This window comes from Oncorhynchus kisutch, linkage group LG5 (genome assembly GCF_002021735.2).
Source record: "Oncorhynchus kisutch isolate 150728-3 linkage group LG5, Okis_V2, whole genome shotgun sequence".
NCBI lineage: Eukaryota > Metazoa > Chordata > Actinopteri > Salmoniformes > Salmonidae > Oncorhynchus > Oncorhynchus kisutch.
This window is the reverse complement of record NC_034178.2, coordinates 63,107,084-63,130,134: the sequence shown is the minus strand read 5'-3', so window position 1 is coordinate 63,130,134 and position 23,051 is coordinate 63,107,084. Positions and strand designations below refer to the sequence as shown.

At 42.5% G+C, this 23,051-nt stretch overlaps 1 protein-coding gene across 11 annotated transcripts in view; it reads left to right on the top strand.

Moving 5' to 3' along the window:
* LOC109876518 (basement membrane-specific heparan sulfate proteoglycan core protein) overlaps nt 1–22,771 on the top strand; it is a 37,407-nt gene extending 14,636 nt beyond the window's left edge. The window contains exons 4-25 of one of the 11 annotated variants that reach the window (XM_031825640.1): nt 44–328; nt 590–871; nt 1,944–2,207; nt 2,403–2,684; nt 3,121–3,393; nt 4,629–4,892; nt 5,088–5,366; nt 11,452–11,724; nt 11,992–12,312; nt 12,408–12,686; nt 12,856–13,104; nt 13,411–13,536; nt 13,654–13,678; nt 13,767–13,825; nt 14,130–14,180; nt 14,290–14,373; nt 14,668–14,730; nt 14,858–14,932; nt 15,391–15,453; nt 15,728–15,802; nt 16,132–16,194; nt 22,750–22,771. In XM_031825640.1, coding sequence (XP_031681500.1) covers nt 44–328; nt 590–871; nt 1,944–2,207; nt 2,403–2,684; nt 3,121–3,393; nt 4,629–4,892; nt 5,088–5,366; nt 11,452–11,724; nt 11,992–12,312; nt 12,408–12,686; nt 12,856–13,104; nt 13,411–13,536; nt 13,654–13,678; nt 13,767–13,825; nt 14,130–14,180; nt 14,290–14,373; nt 14,668–14,730; nt 14,858–14,932; nt 15,391–15,453; nt 15,728–15,802; nt 16,132–16,187 — 3,728 coding nt within the window. In that variant the 3' untranslated portion in view covers nt 16,188–16,194; nt 22,750–22,771. Of the gene's footprint in view, nt 1–43; nt 329–589; nt 872–1,943; nt 2,208–2,402; nt 2,685–3,120; nt 3,394–4,628; nt 4,893–5,087; nt 5,367–11,451; nt 11,725–11,991; nt 12,313–12,407; nt 12,687–12,855; nt 13,105–13,378; nt 13,537–13,653; nt 13,684–13,766; nt 13,862–14,129; nt 14,181–14,289; nt 14,374–14,667; nt 14,731–14,857; nt 14,933–15,390; nt 15,454–15,727; nt 15,803–16,131; nt 16,195–22,749 lie in introns of those variants that run through there. The other 10 variants (XM_031825638.1, XM_031825639.1, XM_031825637.1 and 7 more) reach the window with 10 other exon arrangements.
* The last annotated feature ends 280 nt before the right edge of the window (nt 22,772–23,051 follow it).

Here is a 23,051-nt window from a genome sequence, read left to right as displayed (position 1 = left end):
TTACCAGACAGGTATCCAGATGTTTTGTGCATTATTTTCACAGCTCTTCCCAACTCTACTCTGACTGTGAAGCCAAACCCTGCATTCACTGGAGAGAAAGTCACTCTGAAGTGTTCAGTGACGTATGACAGTAGCTGGAACTATCAGTGGTACAAAGACTGGAATTTTAATGTAGTACCCCAGTCTGTCAGTCACACTATAACAGGAGACACCCTCACTATCAGTAGAGCTGCTGAGTCTGACCAGGGTCAGTACTGGTGTGAAGGGAACAGAGTGTCTAGACCCACATCTTCACAACCAGGTGATCCTGTCACTCTCACTGTAGAAGGTGAGTTACTTTGTGTTTTTGTCATAAAGATGGACACTATTTATATTGTGTCAGAATTCTTAGTTAAAGTATTGGTACAGTGTTGTTCTGTGAAGTCTCCAAACTCCAAAGCAATAACAAACATATTGTTAAATATGTTTAGTACAGAGTAATTGTTTATACACACACTGTATTTCTATTGAGAGGAGTCTGTCCTGTACACTGACCATTTTAAGGATGCTGTTTAGTTGTTTTAAAAATGTATGTTTTGTGTTTCTGTAGGTCTGCCCAAAGCTACACTGACTGTAGAACCAAATCCTGTGTTCCCTGGAGAGACAGTTACTCTGACGTGTTCAGTAGAGTCTGACAGTATCTGGAGCTATAAGTGGTACAAAGACAGGAATGATAATGTAGTATCCCAGTCTGGCAGACACACTATAACAGGAGACACTCTCACCATCAATGGAGCAACAGTGAATGAGGGTCCCTACTGGTGTCAGGGAGAGAGAGACTCCAGACCCACTTCTTCATCCATCAGTGACCCTGTCACTATCACTGTCAATGGTGAGTAGTGTCATACAGACACTATTTATATTAAGTCAAGCATGATCTGTGTGTCAGTATTCATAGATATGATAGAAAAACAAAGACTTATTTCATTAAAGAAGTGTGGTGTTCATACTTTGGAAAGATTGGTGCTCTAACTACATTTAATCATCACATCTACATGTTAATGTTGCATGTGCCATAATCTACCAACTGTGATACAAAGGACCACCATGTGGGTAGTGGACACTTCAGGAAAAAGAGTAGAGTATTGAAATGTATAAACAAACAGGCGGGGGGGGGGGGGGGCTTCAACCCTCCAAGACCCCAAACATTGACATCTATTTGACCAAAAAACTACTACAACTATAAATTACTCTACTGTACTGTGTTCTACTGTACTCTACCCTACTCTATTGTACTGTACTGTAAACTAATCTACTGTGCTGTGTTCTACTGAACTGTACCCTGCTCTATTGTATTGGTTAAATTACGCTTGTGTGCGGGTTCTCGGCCATGGAAACACATATCATGAATGTCCCGACAAACATTTATTGTGCTGAGTTTGCTTCTAGAGGCAGTTTGGAATGCAGTACTTAGTGTTTCAACCGAGAACAGACCATTTTATGAGCTCCGCACATCAGCACTCGACGATCCCGTTCTGTACGCTTGTGTGGCCTACCATATTGCAGCCGTTGTTGCTCCTAGACGTTTCCACTTCACAATAACAGCACTTACAGTTGACTGGGTTAGCTCTATCATGGTAGATATTTGACAAACTGACTTGTTAGAAAGGTGGCATCCTATGACGGTGTCACGTTGAAAGTCACTTGAGCTCTTCAGTAAGGCCATTCTACTGCCAATGTTTGTCTATGGAGATTGCATGGCGGTGTGCTTGATTTTATACACGCCAGAAACGGGTGCGGCTGAAAAAGCCGAATCCACTGATTTGAAGGGGTGTCTACATACTTTTGCATATATAGTTTATATATCTAAAATAATAGTTACCGTACTACTTCCTGAAGTCAGATCCTACTTTGGAAAGATTGTTGCTCTGACTGCATTTGTCTTCATATAACTGTTTCCACAGCTCTGCCTACAGCCTTAGTGAAGATAGTCACTCCACAGGGTCTCCTCTACCCTGGAGAGACAGTCACTCTGCGGTGTGACATATCAGACTACACAGACTGGACGTACCGCTGGTTCAGAAACAATGAAGAGCCTCCCATTCAGACCAGAAAAACCATCACCATCTCTCTCCCTGACCAGGCTGGTCAGTACAGGTGTGCTGGGAAGAGGAGAGATCGACCCCAGAAGTCATGTCGCAGCTCAGCTCTCCCCATCATCATCACTGGTGAGGTCACTGTTTGTCTTCAATCTGGACTTTGTAAATTCAGAGCCAATAAGAGTTAATCTAAATACAGACATATACACTGTAAATTCTAACTGAATGGAGTCAACATATGTAAAATATACTTTTATCACAATGTTACAGCATCAGCTGAATTACCAGGCAGGTATCCAGATGTTTTGTGCATTATTTTCACAGCTCTTCCCAAAACTACTCTGACTATAGAGCCAAACCCTGCATTCACTGGAGAGAAAGTCACTCTGAAGTGTTCAGTGAGGTCTTACAGTATCTGGAGCTATAAGTGGTACAAAGACAGGAATGATAATGTAGTATCCCAGTCTGGCAGACACACTATAACAGGAGACACTCTCACCATCAATGGAGCAACAGTGAATGAGGGTCCCTACTGGTGTCAGGGAGAGAGAGACTCCAGACCCACTTCTTCATCCATCAGTGACCCTGTCACTATCACTGTCAATGGTGAGTAGTGTCATACAGACACTATTTATATTAAGTCAAGCATGATCTGTGTGTCAGTATTCATAGATATGATAGAAAAACAAAGACTTATTTCATTAAAGAAGTGTGGTGTTCATACTTTGGAAAGATTGGTGCTCTAACTACATTTAATCATGATAGATCAGATTCTATGTATGAAACAACTAACTACATTTAAACATGATAGATCAGATTCTATGTATGAATCAACTAACTACATTTAATCATGATAGATCAGATTCTATGTATGACACAACTAACTACATTTAATCATGATGGAGCAGATTCTATGTATGAATCAACTAACTACATTTAATCATGATAGATCAGATTCTTTGTATGAAACAACTAACTACATTTAATCATGATAGATCAGATTCTATGTATGATACAACTAACTTAATATGTCTTTCTACAGCTCTGCCTGTGGCCTCAGTGAGTGTCTCTTCTCAGGGTCTCCTCTACTCTGGAGAGACAGTCAGTCTGCAGTGTGTCATACCAGGCTACACAGACTGGAGGTACTACTGGTACAAAAACAACCAACACCTTCCTGATGAGACCAGTAAAGTCATATATATCACCATCCCCATCACTCAGACTGGCCAGGCTGGTCAGTACTGGTGTGAAGGGAACAGAGTGTCTAGACCCACATCTTCACTACCAAGTGATCCTGTCACTCTCACTGTAAAAGGTGAGTTACTTTGTTGTGCTTTATTGATGTTGCTGACTATTTATATTGAGTCAATCAGGGTCTGTGTGCCAGAATTCATTACAATGAGCTCTAAAATGATTGGGACAGTGAAACATGTTCTGTTGTTCTGTTAAGCAATAACAAACATGTTCATTTAGTATAGTACAGAGTCATTGTTTATACACCTATTTCTATTGAGAGGAGTCTGTCCCAAACACTGACTCATAAACTTCATGTTTGAACATAAAGGAAAACATTTATATAGAGGTTTCATCTTTGTATCTGGAACATTATGGTGTCTGTTACAACACGGGCAGCACATCTACATGTTAATGTTGCATGTGCCATAATCTACCAACTGTGATACAAAGGACCACCATGTGGGTAGTGGACACTTCAGGAAAAAGAGTAGAGTATTGAAATGTATAAACAAACAGGCGGGGGGGGGGGGGGGCTTCAACCCTCCAAGACCCCAAACATTGACATCTATTTGACCAAAAAACTACTACAACTATAAATTACTCTACTGTACTGTGTTCTACTGTACTCTACCCTACTCTATTGTACTGTACTGTAAACTAATCTACTGTGCTGTGTTCTACTGAACTGTACCCTGCTCTATTGTATTGGTTAAATTACGCTTGTGTGCGGGTTCTCGGCCATGGAAACACATATCATGAATGTCCCGACAAACATTTATTGTGCTGAGTTTGCTTCTAGAGGCAGTTTGGAATGCAGTACTTAGTGTTTCAACCGAGAACAGACCATTTTATGAGCTCCGCACATCAGCACTCGACGATCCCGTTCTGTACGCTTGTGTGGCCTACCATATTGCAGCCGTTGTTGCTCCTAGACGTTTCCACTTCACAATAACAGCACTTACAGTTGACTGGGTTAGCTCTATCATGGTAGATATTTGACAAACTGACTTGTTAGAAAGGTGGCATCCTATGACGGTGTCACGTTGAAAGTCACTTGAGCTCTTCAGTAAGGCCATTCTACTGCCAATGTTTGTCTATGGAGATTGCATGGCTGTGTGCTTGATTTTATACACGCCAGAAACGGGTGCGGCTGAAAAAGCCGAATCCACTGATTTGAAGGGGTGTCTACATACTTTTGCATATATAGTTTATATATCTAAAATAATAGTTACCGTACTACTTCCTGAAGTCAGATCCTACTTTGGAAAGATTGTTGCTCTGACTGCATTTGTCTTCATATAACTGTTTCCACAGCTCTGCCTACAGCCTTAGTGAAGATAGTCACTCCACAGGGTCTCCTCTACCCTGGAGAGACAGTCACTCTGCGGTGTGACATATCAGACTACACAGACTGGACGTACCGCTGGTTCAGAAACAATGAAGAGCCTCCCATTCAGACCAGAAAAACCATCACCATCTCTCTCCCTGACCAGGCTGGTAAGTACCAGTGTTTTGGGACGAGGAGAGATCGGCCCCAGAAGTCATATCGCAGCTCAGCTCTCCCCATCATCATCACTGGTGAGGTCACTGTTTGTCTTCAATCTGGGTTCTGTAAATTTAGAGCCAATGAGGGTTAATCTAAATACAGACATATACACTGTAAATTCTAACTGAATGGAGTCAACATATGTAAAATATACTTTTATCACAATGTTACAGCATCAGCTGAATTACCAGGCAGGTATCCAGATGTTTTGTGCATTATTTTCACAGCTCTTCCCAAAACTACTCTGACTGTAGAGCCAAACCCTGCATTCACTGGAGAGACAGTTACTCTGACGTGTTCAGTGAGGTCTTACAGTATCTGGAGCTATAAGTGGTTCAAAGACAGGAATGATAATGTAGTATCCCAGTCTGGTTACAGTGACATTGGAGTCTCTCACATCAGTAGAGCTGATGTATCTGACCAGGGTCAGTACTGGTGTGAAGGGAACAGAGTGTCTAGACCCACATCTTCACAACCAGGTGATCCTGTCACTCTCACTGTAGAAGGTGAGTTACTTTGTGTTTTTGTCATAAAGATGGACACTATTTATATTGTGTCAGAATTCTTAGTTAAAGTATTGGTACAGTGTTGTTCTGTGAAGTCTCCAAACTCCAAAGCAATAACAAACATATTGTTAAATTAGTTTAGTACAGAGTAATTGTTTATATACACACTGTATTTCTATTGAGAGGAGTCTGTCCTGTACACTGACTCCTAAACTTCATGTTTAAACATAAAGGAAAACATTTGTATAGAGGTTTCATCTTTGTATCTGGAACATTATGATGTCTGTTACAACACGGGCAGCACCATTGAGGATATCAAATCAAATGTATTTATATAGCCCTTCGTACATCAGCTAATATCTCAAAGTGCTGTACAGAAACCCAGCCTAAAACCCCAAACAGCAAGCAATGCAGGTGTTGAAGCACGTTGGCTAGGAAAAACTCCCTAGAAAGGCCAAAACCTAGGAAGAAACCTAGAGAGGAACCAGGCAGAACAGTTGAAGCTGGAGCAGCAGCACGGCCAGGTGGACTGGGGACAGCAAGGAGTCATCATGCCAGGTTGTCCTGAGGCATGGTCCTAGTGCTCAGGTCCTCCGAGAGAGAGAAAGAAAGAGAGAATTAGAGAGAGCATACTTAAATTCACACAGGACACCGGATAAGACAGTAGAAGTACTCCAGATATAACAAACTGACCCTAGCCCCCCGACACATAAACTACTGCAGCATAATACTGGAGGCTGAGACAGGAGGGGACACTGTGGCCCCATCCGATGATACCCCCAGACAGGGCCAAACAGGAAGGATATAACCCCACCCACTTTGCCAAAGCACAGCCCCCGCACCACTAGAGAGATATCTTCAACCACCAACTTACCAAACTGAGACGAGGCCGAGGATAGCCCACAAAGATCTCCGCCACGGCACAACCCAAGGGGGGGCGCCAACCCAGACAGTAAGATCACATCAGTGACTCAACCCACTCAGGTGACGCACCCCTCATAGGGACGGCATGAAAGAGCACCAGTAAGCCAGTGACTCAGCCCCTGTAATAGGGTTAGAGGCAGAGAATCCCAGTGGAAAGAGGGGAACTAGCCAGGCAGAGACAGCAAGGGCAGTTCGTTGCTCCAGAGCATTTCCGTTCACCTTCACACTCCTGGGCCAGACTACACTCAATCATATGACCCACTGAAGAGATGAGTCTTCAGTAAAGACTTAAAGGTTGAGACCGAGTTTGCGTCTCTCACTTAGGTAGGCAGACCATTCCATAAAAATGGAGCTCTATAGGAGAAAGCCCTGCCTCCAGCTGTTTGCTTAGAAATTCTAGGGACAATTAGGAGGCCTGCGTCTTGTGACCGTAGCGTACTTGTAGGTATGTACGGCAGGACCAAATCAGAGAGATAGGTAGGAGCAAGCCCATGTAATGCTTTGTAGGTTAGCAGTAAAACCTTGAAATCAGCCCTTGCCTTGACAGGAAGCCAGTGTAGGGAGGCTAGCACTGGAGTAATATGATCACATTTTTTGGTTCTAGTCAGGATTCTAGCAGCCGTATTTAGCACTAACTGAAGTTTATTTAGTGCTTTATCCGGGTAGCCGGAAAGTAGAGCATTGCAGTAGTCTAACCTAGAAGTAACAAAAGCATGGATACATTTTTCTGCATTATTTTTGGACAGAAAGTTTCTGATTTTTGCAATGTTACGTAGATGGAAGAAAGCTGTCCTTGAAACAGTCTTGATATGTTCGTCAAAAGAGAGATCAGGGTCCAGAGTAACGACGAGGTCCTTCACAGTTTTATTTGAGACGATTAATTGTCAGATTCAACAGAAGATCTCTTTGTTTCTTGGGACCTAGAACAAGCATCTCTGTTTTGTCAGAGTTTAAAAGTAGAAAGTTTGCAGCCATCCACTTCCTTATGTCTGAAAGGCTTCTAGCGAGGGCAATTACTCGATGCCGACATCATTCTAGCTGATTTACAAGCTAAAGCTATGTTGCACTTGGTGACCTCTGACTGTAACATCGTTGGTGCCGACGTGGATAACAATATCTCTATACTCTCTACACTCGCCAGTTTTAGCTTTAGCCAACACCATCTTCAGATTAGCCTTAACGTCGGTAGCCCTGCCCCCTGGTAAACAATGTATGATCGCTGGATGATTCGTTTTAAGTCTAATACTGCGGGTAATGGAGTCGCCAATGACCAGGGTTTTCAATTTGTCAGAGCTAATGGTGGGAAGCTTCGGCGTCTCAGACCCCGTAACGGGAGGAGTAGAGACAAGATAAGGCTCGGCCTCAGACTCCGACTCGCTGCTTAATGAAAGTTTCTGTCGGCTGAATGAGAGACACCGGTTGAGCATTCCTACAGCATTTCCCTCCAGAAACCATGAGAAAGTTGTCCGGCGGCGGGGACCGTGCGAGGGGATTTATTCTAATGTTACTATCTGTGCTTACTGGTGGCACAGACTCTGTTTCATCCTGTCCTACACTGAAATAACCCTTGCCTAACGATTGCGTCTGAAGCTGGGCTTGCAACACAGCTATCTTCGCCGTAAGGCGATCGTTCTCCTGTATTATGAGTACAGTGACTGCAATTAGAAGGCATCATGTTAATGTTACTACTTAGCTTCGGCTGGTGGAGGTCCTGTAGAACCATGTCCAGAAAAAGCGTCCAGAGAGAAAAAGTTGAATAAAAAGTTGAATAAAAAATTGAGTGAGGGAGTTATCTATATGTTAATGTTGCATGTGTCATGCTCTACCAACTGTGTTACAGAGGACCACCATGTGGGTAGCGGACAAGTGCACACTTCAGGAAAAAGTGTAGAGTATTGAGATGTATAGCCTACGGGGAGGCTCCAACCATCCAAGACCCAAAACATTGACATATATTTGAGCAAAACACTACTACTACCATATACTACTGTACCCTACTCTATTGTACTGTACCCTACTATATTGAACTCTACTGAACTGTACCCTACTCTACTGTACTATACTGTACTGTACCCTAATGTACTGTACCCTACTCTATTGTACTGTGCTCTACTGCACTGTATCCTACTCTATTGTACTGTTTTCTGCTGAACTGTACCCTACTCTATTGTACTCTAGTTGACCGTATTGTACTGTTTTCTGCTGAACTGTACACTACTCTGTTGTACTGTTTTCTGCTGAACTGTACCCAACTCTATTGTACTCTAGTTGACCGTATTGTACTGTTTTCTGCTGAACTCTGCCCTACTCTGTTGTACTGTTTTCTTCTGAACTCTGCCATATTCTGTTGTACTGTGCTCTACTGAACTGTACTCTACTGTACTCTACTTGAATGTATTGTACTGTGTTCTACTGAACTGTACCCTACTTTGTTGTGCTGTGCTCCACTGAACTGTACCCTACTCTACTGTACTCTACTTGAATGTATTGTACTGTGTTCTACTGAACTGTACCCTACTCTATTGTGCTCTACTTTACTGTATTCTACTGTTCTCTACTCTACTCTACTGTACTGTTCTCTACTCTACTGTACTGTACTGTACTGTACTGTTCTCTACTCTACTGTACTGTACTCAAGTTTACTTTACTTGAGCTGCTTACAATTGCAGAAAGGCCCCATGTGCTCGGGATCTATTGGTCTTGGCCTTGAGACCACTCAGGATCTATTGGTCTTGGCCTTGAGACCACTCAGGATCTAGTGGTTTTGGTCTTGAGACCACTCAGTATCTAGTGGTTTTGGTCTTGAGACCACTCAGTATCTAGTGGTTTTGGTCTTGAGACCACTCAGGATCTATTGGTCTTGGCCTTGAGACCACTCAGTATCTAGTGGTTTTGGTCTTGAGACCACTCAGGATCTATTGGTCTTGGCCTTGAGACCACTCAGTATCTAGTGGTTTTGGTCTTGAGACCACTCAGGATCTATTGGTCTTGGCCTTGAGACCACTCAGTATCTAGTGGTTTTGGTCTTGAGACCACTCAGGATCTATTGGTCTTGGCCTTGAGACCACTCAGTATCTAGTGGTTTTGGTCTTGAGACCACTCAGGATCTATTGGTCTTGGCCTTGAGACCACTCAGTATCTAGTGGTTTTGGTCTTGAGACCACTCAGGATCTATTGGTCTTGGCCTTGAGACCACTCAGGATCTAGTGGTCTTGGTCTTGAGACCACTCAGGATCTAGTGGTTTTGGTCTTGAGACCACTCAGGATCTAGTGGTCTTGGTCTTGAGACCACTCAGGATCTAGTGGTCTTGGTCTTGAGACCAATCAAGAACACACACATTTGGTCTTTATCTTGTTATGGTCTCAATTCACTGGTTCTGGATAGTGGGACCAATGTTCTGGTCTAAAACTTGGTTTACAAACCTTAGGCAACCCATGGACTTAGATAGACATTGCATCATTGTCTACCTGTATGTCGCATTATGGCATCTGTGAGAAGATGGGCAGCTTCATTGAGGCCATCTCCATTTAGAAATCGTCAATTGTCTTCTACTATTTCTATGAGTTGGTAAACAAACAGAAAGGGTTCACACTGCCACCTAGTGTGTTGTTTGAAATGGTAAAAAGTCAAGGTTGGCAATTTACTGCCACCTGCAGTTATGGAATGTTTACTCACAATTATAATTCATTGTCTGATCCTTTGATGACCAGAATGGAATTATGTGATCCTTTCTTAACCCATAGGAAGTCCAACCCAGTTGAATACTTACAAATTGTGAAAGTCCTCAATAGTGCTGCTCATGCAGAAACATGCTTTTGCGCACTAGAGTCCTCTATCTTTGTCTATGAGGCAACCCAATTGGAGGAAGACAATATTCTTTGATCATTGGCTGATCACTCCCAAACCATAGGAATCCCCACCCAGTTGACTACTTTTTGATGGTGGAAGCCGTCAATGGCAATGTTTATAGTCAAATTAGTTTTTTTCCATCTAGCGTTCTCTATTTATCTCTATTTTTAAAAACTTACACCAAAACACCTGCTATTTTGCCAAAATAATGAAAGGAAAAGTGATAACTAAACATTTAACAACATAATGAATTAGATGCATAAGTAAAAGTCAATCAACATGTTCCACATTCATACAATCAACATTGAACATTTTACAGAGAACAATAGAGATTATATTTCTGTAAATTCAATTTAAAGGTTTTGAAAATTGGTTAAACATCATGTTTTTACTATTTAGTTAATTTGTTCTGCAAATACATTCACATATGAATCTGTAATAGGTTCATCAGAATGATCACTACTGTGCATCCCTTTACTGCTTATATTTCACTATGTTTCTGTAGTGACCCGTTTAGTGTGGTGGTAAGGAATTCAGGTATACAATAGAAAGAAAGTGTGTGAGAAGTATCTTTGTCTATCTGACAGATGCTGGAAGACATGTGGAAGATGTGTTGAAAGTTGGGAAAACTTAGAAAACAAATATAAACCCCTAAAGTGCACCAGTTCTGTAGAACAACCCATAAATGAATGATAGTTTTAACAATGTTTTGAGGCTTTACATCGTCTGTTTACATTTACATTGTTTACAAACATTGGAGTAAAACCAGATTGTATTCTTCAATAATCAATGGGTATGAATGGGTATACATTATGTCATTCATTTATAAGTACAAAAATGGACGTAGTAACTAAGTATTCTAGCTTTAAGTTCAACATACACCTATAATGAACTTTCCAAAACAGCTACATTTATGGACATTTCTAAGGTTTCTGTATGTTTTGACATTCAGTGCTCTTTTCTCTCAGCTCTGCCTGAAACTACAGTGACTGTAAATCCAAACCCTGTGTTCACCGGAGAAACAGTCACTCTGACGTGTTCAGCTGGGTCTTACAGTGACTGGAGCTATAAATGGTACAAAGACAACAGTGAGATTAGCTTGTCCCAGTATAAATACCATAATACCAGATCCACCATCAGTAGAGTTACTGAGTCTGACCAGGGTCTCTACTGGTGTCAGGGAGAGAGAAGATCCAGACCCACATCTTCATCCATCAGTGATGATGTCTCTGTTACTGTGAATAGTGAGTCTTTTAGTTGTTGTTGCTGTTGTTGTTATCTTACCATTCAAACCTATTGAAATACCCACAGATTATCAGCCAAAGACCACACTGACTTCAGACAAAGAGAACATATTCACAGGAGACAGAGTGACACTGAGCTGTACTGTAGAGTCTCCTGGATGGAAGTTTTACTGGTACAGACACAGACCAGACTCTACACCAGTAACCACAACCTCTGGATACTCCTACACACTCAGCTGGGTCAGTGTCTCTGATGGAGGACAGTACTGGTGCAGAGCTGGGAGAGGAGACCCAGTCTACTACACCCTGTACAGTGACCCAGTCCAGATAAACATTACTGGTGAGTCTAAAACAGTTTTATGAATTTTTTTTGTTATTTTACATGGATAGAAAGTCATCTAGGGTATAATATTTTGTCTGCTAATTTATCGCAACAATTATAGCTAACTTGAAGCTATATTCATGAGTTGACCTATTGATAAATACATACATTTCAAATTGTGCAACTGTTTATTCAGTTGTCTGTGTTGTGTGTTGTGTCTAATTGGGTTCACTAGAATACTTTCTAAAACTGAAACGTTGAACCCTGTCCTCTATCAAATCACAGATCAACCTCAACCTGTCCTGAGTATCTCTTCTCAGTGGCTGAACCCTGGAGACTCAGTGACTCTGAGCTGTGAAGTTGACAAGACGTCTATAGTCTGGAGGTTCTCCTGGTACAGGACTGTTCCCTACAGAGCTGGGTTACCCTCCCTATCAGACAAGTCTTACTCTCTACAGCCCCTATCTGACAATGTGACTAGTGAAGACTCCTACACTCAGATCCCTGCCGGTCCTACTCCCACAGGAGGATATGTGTGTAGAGCTGGGAGAGGAGACCCAGTCTATGATACATTCTACAGTGAACCTCAGTTTCTCTGGTCAGGAGGTAACTAACTGCATTGAAACTGTATTGAATCATATTTAAGTTACCCTCATGTGTCTATATAACTATAGGTCTGACTCTGTCTCTCTTTGTTTCAGATCTGCAGCCTTCAGCGTCTCTTACAGTAAATCCCAACACAACTCAACATTTTACATCAAAGTCTCTCTCACTGATCTGTGAGCTGAAGGGGAACTCTACTGGATGGAGACTGAAGAGACACACAGAGACAGCACGGCGGTCAGAATGTCCATCTACCTGGAGATCAATAACAGAATCCACCTGCACCATCACATCATTGACAACATGGCACAGTGGAGTGTTCTGGTGTGAGTCTGGATCAGGAGAGAACAGTAATGCTGTCAACATCACAGTAAATGGTATGTCTATTGTACAACATTCACTAATCTTTCATAAATGCATGTATAATAATATGTTCAATTCTGTAACTGAATGACTGCATCTCATAAATACATGCTCATAAGATGTTGATGTATTGTGAGTGATGACTCCAGATTTACAGTATTATTTATATATTACGATACACAGATGGTGATGTGATCCTGGAGAGTCCTGTCCATCCTGTGACTGAAGGAGACTCTGTGACTCTGACCTGTACATTTAGACATCAGGGAACAAATCCTAAACTCAAGACTGATTTCTACAAAGATGGAACACTCATCAAGAATGAGACCACAGGAGAGATGACCATCCCTATAGTATCCAAGTCAGATGAAGGATTCTATAAGTGTAAATCTGATGAAGGAGAATCACCAGAGAGCTGGGTGACAGTGAGAGGTGAGAAAATGTGTAGTATCACAAGTTAGTTACCTTTTTATTTTCTGTGTTAAAAACATGTGATTTAAGTGTTGATGTTAATATATGTTTTGGATTTCCACTCCTCTTGATAATATGATCTCTCAACTAAATTGTCAAAAGACGGCCATCCTACTTTCTTTTCATGCTCTATACCATAAATATATATCCTCTCTGTCTGTCCTGTTCTCTCACCAGTCTCTCCAGTCTCAGATACATACAGGAATTGAATTACTTTATTTATTTTCCACCTCAGAGTCTGATGGTGTTGTGCTGTTCCCTCTCCAGTCTCTCCAGTCGTATCTCCTGGATCCTCTACATCAGTCCTAGTATTAGTGGTTGTGGGTCTGCTTGTTGCTGGTGTTCTACTGGTCATTCTCCTGGTCCTGCTGGTGAGATATCAAAACAGAAAAGGTGAGACTTTTGAAATGTATCATTTAATATTATTATGTTTAGGATAAAAATGTCTAAATAAAAATTAAAATAGTTGGAGAAAGTTCAGTACATAACACAATGTGTTTGTCATTACAGGTTCCTGTTTCAACAGAATATTCTGGTTAGTACACCTGTCTCTCAACTATATTGATACATACAGTATAACATCTTATCTGTGCTTCTTATGCTGAGTGTCTCTCTCCCTGTAGGCCCCCTCAGCCCCAGAGAACCAACCAGGACCCCCAACAGGACCAAGGATCTACCCAGGGTCAGGCTCCTGATACTGTTTATACATGTCTACATGGTCAGTCTCTCAGCCCAGACCTCTACCAGTCTCATCTCTGTAACCTCATACACTGACTGATCAACATCCACTTTGTATAACAACCAGCTTTGGGGACAAAATCATTTAAATTCCGGTCAATTCAGAAAGTAAACCAAATTCATTATACTTCCTGAATTGACTGGAATTTAAATGGAATTGATCCCATTGATCCCAATTGATCCCTAGTCAAGCTTAGGATAACCAACCTAAAAACCAAAACAAAATATCTCTCTTCTCTGACCAACAGGTGACACTAACATCTACGACACAATCAATTCCTCAGACAACAATGATAATGGTAGTGTAATGTAATGTTTTCAGTATGAATGTGTAGTAGTCTGCTGCTCTTCATTTAATATGACATGTAGAGTTTGACTAAGTGGAGGTGTTTGTGTATTATGTCTCAGATGTTGCTGGTGCTTCTGCTGCTGGACCAAGTCATGTGACTTACGCCCAGATTCAACTGAAAAAGTTGGACAAAAAAAAGAAAGGTGACCCTCAACTGTGACAAATGTAGCGGTGTATCCCAGAGGGAAAAATAATCTAATGTAATTGTACTGAAAAGAGTTGTGTGAGAAAATGGCGCTATGATTTGAGAACTGGAATACAGATGGTTCTTGTTGCTGCCTATCCTTGTATATTCTGCAATAATTGGCTGTTGAGACTGTTCTGTAATTATTATTTTTTCATGGCAATTCACTACAAAAGTGTAATCTACATTTCATGTAGATGTGTGTACATAAATATATATTTACAAATTCTATGCTCTTCCTTCTTCTCCTCAGAAAAGAGAAATTATCCTAAAGAAAATCCAGTCTACTCTGAGGTGAAGACAGGGAAAGCCACAGGTAAGACCCATTCTACAGGTTGGCAGTCATTAAAACCTTAATTCATCATTTCTGAGTTTGGGATGAAGAGGCAGAATGTTCAATAATCTAAGTCCTTCATTTGTTGACTGGAAATGTCCATTGTCAGCAGCAGCTGGACGTTTTGATGTGACCTATGCTGAGGTTGACCTCCAAAAGAGGGCCAAAGCCAAGAAGAAGAGAGGTAAGACTGAACATCCCTCCCTCCATATTCCCCTTATCAGAACCTCATATCTCTTTGACCCCATAGTGAATAACTGTATAAACGATTCTGCATATAACTGTATATTATTCCGTTTTTTATTCTAGATATTCATCTGTATATAACTTCATATTACTCTGTATGTCACTGTATATTATTCCATATATAACTGTATATTATTCCATATATAACTGTATGTTAGTCCATATAGAACTGTATATAACTGTATATTACTCTGTATATTATTCCATATATATAACTCTATATTACTCTGTATGTAACTGTATATTATTCCATATATAACTGTATATTATTCTGTATATAACTGTATATTAGTCTGTATATGACTATATTATTCCGTAAATAACTGTACACTATTCTTTATATTATTCTGTATATAACTGTTATATTATTCTGATGTGTTATCCTCACCCCTACAGAAACAGCAACCCCACCTGAGCCAGAATCTGTCTATTCTCTAGTGAAGCCATACACAGCCCCCGGTAAGATTAAATCAACAATCTATAGAAAGGATATGAAACTATATGTAAGTATGTCCTAACAAACTGGTGAGAAATGTTTCTGATCATGTTACCTTTTTATCATCAGTGTGATGAACTATGGATTCTAGTGTTGATGTTACGTTTGGATTTGCACTCTCAAAGCAAATATTATTTTGCAACTAAATTGTCTGAAGATACAGGCTGGCCAATTGGGAAGCAGAATATGCATTAAGCTAATTCCATCCATTTGTTGACTGGAAATATCCATTGTCAGCAGCAGCAAGACCTGTTGATGTGACCTATGCTGAGGTTGATCTCCAAAAGAAGAACAAAGCCAAGAAGAAGAGAGGTAAGACTGGACATCCCTCCCTCCATATTCCCCCTATCAGAACGTCGTATCTCTTTGACCCCATATATTGAAAAGCTGGATATTATTCTGTATATTATTCTGTCTATAACTGTTACATTATTCTGTATATTATTATGTATCTAACGGTTATATTATTCTGTATATAACTGTTACATTATTCTGTATATTATTCTGTATATAAGTGTATATATTTCTACATATTACTCTGTATATATCATTGTAATATTCGGCATATTATTGTGTATATATCTGTATATTATTCTGTGTATAAGTGTATATTATTCTGTATATAACCCTGTCCTCTATAGAAAGAGCAACCCCACCAGAGGCAGATTCAGTCTATTCTCGATTGAAGCCACGCTAATGCCCCGGTAAGACTAATAGCCATTTGTTATTGATACTAAAATGATATAAATCTGGAACTAATGTTCTAATATCAAATTCTAATGTATCTATTTAAAGTACAGTGGGGCAAAAAAGTATTTAGTCAGCCACCAATTGTGCAAGTTCTCCCACTTAAAAAGATGAGAGAGGCCTGTAATTTTCATCATAGGTACACTTCAACTATGACAGACAAAATGAGAAAAAAAGTCCAGAAAATCACATTGTAGGATTTTTTTATTAACTTATTTGGAAATTATGGTGGAAAATAAGTATTTGGTCAATAACAAAAGTTTATCTCAATACTTTGTTATATACCCTTTGTTGGCAATGACAGAGGTCAAACGTTTTCTGTAAGTCTTCACAAGGTTTTCACACACTGTTGCTGGTATTTTGGCCCATTCCTCCATGCAGATCTCCTCTAGAGCAGTGATGTTTTGGGGCTGTTGCTGGGCAACACAGACTTTCAACTCCCTCCAAAGATTTTCTATGGGGTTGAGATCTGGAGACTGGCTAGGCCACTCCAGGACCTTGAAATGCTTCTTACGAAGCCACTCCTTCGTTGCCCGGGCGGTGTGTTTGGGATCATTGTCATGCTGAAAGACCCAGCCACGTTTCATCTTCAATGCCCTTGCTGATGGAAGGAGGTTTTCACTCAAAATCTCACGATACATGGCCCCATTCATTCTTTCCTTTACACGGATCAGTCGTCCTGCTTCACAGTAGGTATGGTGTTCTTTGGATGCAACTCAGAATTCTTTGTCCTCCAAACACGACGAGTTTTTTACCAAAAAGTTCTATTTTGGTTTCCTCTGACCATATGACATTCTCCCAATCTTCTTCTGGATCATCCAAATGCTCTCTAGCAAACTTCAGACGGGCCTGGACATGTACTGGCTTCAGCAGGGGGACACGTCTGGCACTGCAGGATTTGAGTCCCTGGTGGTGTAGTGTGTTACTGATGGTAGGCTTTGTTACTTTGGTCCCAGCTCTCTGCAGGTCATTCACTAGGTCCCCTTGTGTGGTTCTGAGATTTTTGCTCACCGTTCAAGATGGCGTAGCAGTAGGTCGTCCTGTCCTGTCGTGTCCCTGTATATATCGTTTATTTTTCGTTTTTTTACATATTTTCTCCACATATCTCTTTGAAAACATTTTGCTAAACCCTAAGCTTCCAAATACTCTCCTGCAACCCGACTCACCCAATGTAGCTATTTTTCCTAAAGTATTTATATTTACTTCGGGACCCCTCAACTGAAGCTAGCCAGCTAACCAGCGGGTATGCTAGCGGTCTCCAGCTAACCGGTCATCAGCTAACCTGTAGTTCGGAAAGCTCTCGCCTGTTCGTACAACGTGACTTTAACCAGAGCACAACGGACCTATTTATTTTTCATCCCCGGATTCCCACCGCAAACGGAACATCTTTCAGCTGGAATTTTCAGCAACTAGCTATCTAGCTAAACCGCAACCTCGGATTACTCCTGGCTAGCGTTTCCACCCACTTAGCTTGAAGCTAGCCCGCCCGACCACAGTAGCATACTCCTGAGCTACAATACCCGGGCCCACGACCGGTCTACCGATGTCATCGCATGAAGAGGAATAGACAGTTTGGTTCTTTCAACACATCAATACACATCTAACTCTCTAGCCCTCGCTATCTCCCCTGCTTGCTAATTCGGCCTGCTAACTGCTAGCTTGTCCAGCTCCGGCCCGCTAACTGCTACCTTGTCTAGCCCGGGCCTACAAACTGTTAGCTTGTTAGCACAGGCCTGCTAACCGCCTGAATCGCCGCGTCTCAAACGCTCAACGGACCCATATTTACTTTCTATCTCTTATGACTTTTAATTTGTTTATACCTTCCGGAAACCTGCCTTACCCAATGTGATACGGAATCGCTATCATTTTTTATTTATTTTTAGAACACACTCAAGAACCTCCAGAAGCTAACCAGCTAACTAGCTACAAGCTATTTAGTCATTGTTATTTATTTATTTTTTACCTGGATAACACTCGCCAGGCCAGCTTCCCTGCCCCATCCACCGCTGCCCCCTGGACACTGATCTCTTGGCTACATAGCTGATGCACGCTGGACTGTCCATTAATCACGGTACTTTGTTCTATCTGTTGGCCCCGTTGCCTAGTCTACGCCATTTTACCTGCTGTTGTTGTGCTAGCTGATTAGCTGTTGTCTCACCTACTGTTTTAGCTAGCTTTCCCAATTCAACACCTGTGATTACTGTATGCCTCGCTGTATGTCTCTCTCAAATGTCAATATGCCTTGTATACTGTTGTTCAGGTTAGTTATCATTGTTTTAGTTCACAATGGAGCCCCTAGTTCCACTCTTCACACCCCTGATAACTCCTTTGTCCCACCTCCCACACATGCGGTGACCTCACCCATTACCACCAGCATGTCCAGAGATACAACCTCCCTCATCATCACCCAGTGCCTGGGCTTACCTCCGCTGTACCCGCACCCCACCATACCCCTGTCTGCGCATTATGCCCTGAATATATTCTACCATGCCCAGAAACCTGCTCCTCTTATTCTCTGTCCCCAACGCTCTAGGCGACCAGTTTTGATAGCCTTTAGCCGCACCCTCATACTACTCCTTCTCTGTTCCGCGGGTGATGTGGAGGTAAACCCAGGCCCTGCATGTCCCCAGGCACCCTCATTTGTTGACTTCTGTGATCGAAAAAGCCTTGGTTTCATGCATGTCAACATCAGAAGCCTCCTCCCTAAGTTTGTTTTACTCACTGCTTTAGCACACTCTGCTAACCCTGATGTCCTTGCTGTGTCTGAATCCTGGCTCAGGAAGGCCACCAAAAATTCAGAGATTTCCATACCCAACTATAACATCTTCCGTCAAGATAGAACTGCCAAAGGGGGAGGAGTTGCAGTTTACTGCAGAGATAGCCTGCAAAGTAATGTCATACTTTCCAGGTCCATACCCAAACAGTTCGAACTACTAATTTTGAAAATTACTCTCTCCAGAAATAAGTCTCTCACGGTTGCCGCCTGCTACCGACCCCCCTCAGCTCCCAGCTGTGCCCTGGACACCATTTGTGAATTGATCGCCCCCCATCTAGCTTCAGAGTTTGTTCTGTTAGGTGACCTAAACTGGGATATGCTTAACACCTCGCCAGTCCTACAATCTAAGCTAGATGCCCTCAATCTCACACAAATCATCAAGGAACCCACCAGGTACAACCCTAACTCTGTAAACAAAGGCACCCTCATAGACGTCATCCTGACCAACTGGCCCTCCAAATACACCTCCGCTGTCTTCAACCAGGATCTCAGCGATCACTGCCTCATTGCCTGTATCCGCTACGGAGCCGCAGTCAAAGGACCACCCCTCATCACTGTCAAACGCTCCCTAAAACACTTCTGTGAGCAGGCCTTTCTAATCGACCTGGCCCGGGTATCCTGGAAGGACATCGACCTCATCCCGTCAGTTGAGGATGCCTGGTCATTCTTTAAAAGTAACTTCCTCACCATTTTAGATAAGCATGCTCCGTTCAAAAAATGCAGAACTAAGAACAGATACAGCCCTTGGTTCACCCCAGACCTGACTGCCCTCGACCAGCACAAAAACATCCTTGTGGCGGACTGCAATAGCATCGAATAGTCCCCGTGATATGCAACTGTTCAGGGAAGTCCGGAACCAATACACGCAGTCAGTCAGGAAAGCTAAGGCCAGCTTCTTCAGGCAGAAGTTTGCATCCTGTAGCTCCAACTCCAAAAAGTTCTGGGACACCGTGAAGTCCATGGAGAACAAGAGCACCTCCTCCCAGCTGCCCCACTGCACTGAGGCTAAGGTAACACGGTCACCACTGATAAATCCATGATTATCGAAAACTTCAAAGCATTTTCTCAACGGCTGGCCATGCCTTCCGCCTGGCTACTTCAACCTCGGCCAACAGCTCCGCCCCCCCCCCCGCAGCTCCTCGCCCAAGCCTCTCCAGGTTCTCCTTTAACCAAATCCAGATAGCAGATGTTCTGAAAGAGCTGCAAAACCTGGACCCGTACAACATCAGCTGGGCTTTGACAATCTGGACCCTCTATTTCTGAAACTATCTGCCACCATTGTCGCAAACCCCTATTACCAGCCTGTTTCAACCTCTCTTTCATATCGTCTGAGATCCCCAAGGATTGGAAAGCTGCCGCAGTCATCCCCCTCTTCAAAAGGGGGAGACACCCTGGACCCCAAACTGTTACACGACTATATCCATCCTGCCCTGCCTATCTAAGGTCTTCGAAAGCCAAGTCAAACAAACAGGTCACTGACCATCTCGAATCCCCACCGCACCTTCTTCCGCTGTGTCAATCTGGTTTCCGAGCCGGTTCATTGGGTGCACCTCAAGCCACACTCAAAGGTACTCATACCGATATCATAACCGCCATCGATAAAAGACAGTACTGTGGCAAGCCGTCTTCATCGAACCTTGGGGCCAAGGCTTCGACTCTGTCAGATCACATATCTTAGTCGGCAGACTCAGGAGCCTCGGTTTTCGGATGACTGCCTTGCCTGGTTCACCAATTACTTTGCAGACAGAGTTCAGTGCGTCAAATCGGAGGGCATGCTGTCTGGTCCTCTGGCAGTCTCTATGGGGGTGCCACAGGGTTCAATTCTCGGGCCGACTCTTTTCTCTGTGTATATCAATGATGTTGCTCTTGCTGCGGGCGATTCCCTGATCCACCTCTACGCAGACGACACCATTCTATATACTTTCGGCCCGTCTTTGGACACTGTGCTATCTAACCTCCAAACAAGCTTCAATGCCATACAACACTCCTTCCGTGGCCTCCAACTGCTCTTAAACGCTAGTAAAACCAAATGCATGCTTTTCAACCGGTCGCTGCCTGCACCCGCATGCCCGACTAGCATCACCACCCTGGATGGTTCCGACCTAGAATATGTGGACGTCTATAAGTACCTAGGTGTCTGGCTAGACTGCAAACTCTCCTTCCAGACTCATATCAAACATCTCCAATCGAAAATCAAATCAAGAGTCGGCTTTCTATTCCGCAACAAAGCCTCCTTCACTCACGCCGCCAAGCTTACCCTAGTAAAACTGACTATCCTACCGATCCTCGACTTCGGCGATGTCATCTACAAAATGGCTTCCAACACTCTACTCAGCAAACTGGATGCAGTCTATCACAGTGCCATCCGTTTTGTCACTAAAGCACCTTATACCACCCACCACTGCGACTTGTATGCTCTAGTCGGCTGGCCCTCGCTACATATTCGTCGCCAGACCCACTGGCTCCAGGTCATCTACAAGTCCATGCTAGGTAAAGCTCCGCCTTATCTCAGCTCACTGGTCACGATGGCAACACCCATCCGTAGCACGCGCTCCAGCAGGTGTATCTCACTGATCATCCCTAAAGCCAACACCTCATTTGGCCGCCTTTCGTTCCAGTACTCTGCTGCCTGTGACTGGAACGAATTGCAAAAATCGCTGAAGTTGGAGACTTTTATCTCCCTCACCAACTTCAAACATCAGCTATCTGAGCAGCTAACCGATCGCTGCAGCTGTACATAGTCTATTGGTAAATAGCCCACCCTTTTCACCTACCTCATCCCCATACTGTTTTTATTTATTTACTTTTCTGCTCTTTTGCACACCAATATCTCTATCTGTACATGACCATCTGATCATTCATCACTCCAGTGTTAATCTGCAAAATTGTAATTATTTGCCTACCTCCTCATGCCTTTTGCACACATTGTATATAGACTCCCCCTTTGGTTTCTACTGTGTTATTGACTTGTTAATTGTTTACTCCATGTGTAACTCTTTGTTGTCTGCTCACACTGCTATGCTTTATCTTGGCCAGGTCGCAGTTGCAAATGAGAACTTGTTCTCAACTAGCCTACCTGGTTAAATAAAGGTGAAATAAAAAAATTAAAAATCATTTTGACCAAACAGGGTGAGATCTTGCGTGGAGCCCCAGATCGAGGGAGATTATCAGTGGTCTTGTATGTCTTCCATTTTCTAATAATTGCTCCCACAGTTGATTTCTTCAAACCAAGCTGCTTACCTATTGCAGATTCAGTCTTCTCAGCCTAGTTCAGGTCTACAATTTTGTTTCTGGTGTCCTTTGACAGCTCTTTGGTCTTGGCCATAGTGGAGTTTGGAGTGTGACTGTTTGAGGTTGTGGACAGGTGTCTTTTATACTGATAACAAGTTCAAACAGGTGCCATTAATACAGGTACGAGTGGAGGACAGAGGAGCCTCTTAAAGAAGAAGTTACAGGTCTGTGAGAGCTAGAAATCTTGCTTGTTTGTAGGTGACCAAATACTTATTTTCCACCATAATTTGCAAATAAATTCATAAAAAATCCTACAATGTTATTTCTGGATTTTTTTTCTCATTTTGTCTGTCATAGTTGAAGTGTACCTATGATGAAAATTACAGGCCTCTCTCATCATTTTAAGTGGGAGAACTTGCACAATTGTTGAGGCTGCTAATACTTTTTTGCCCCACTGTATGTCCTCTATGTTTTATATTCTTAGGGATTGTTTTACTTCATGCAGGTCCTTGAGGGAGATGGAGGGATAAATAACTTTGTGTGGTTNCTTCAGAGTTTGTTCTGTTAGGTGACCTAAACTGGGATATGCTTAACACCTCGCCAGTCCTACAATCTAAGCTAGATGCCCTCAATCTCACACAAATCATCAAGGAACCCACCAGGTACAACCCTAACTCTGTAAACAAAGGCACCCTCATAGACGTCATCCTGACCAACTGGCCCTCCAAATACACCTCCGCTGTCTTCAACCAGGATCTCAGCGATCACTGCCTCATTGCCTGTATCCGCTACGGAGCCGCAGTCAAA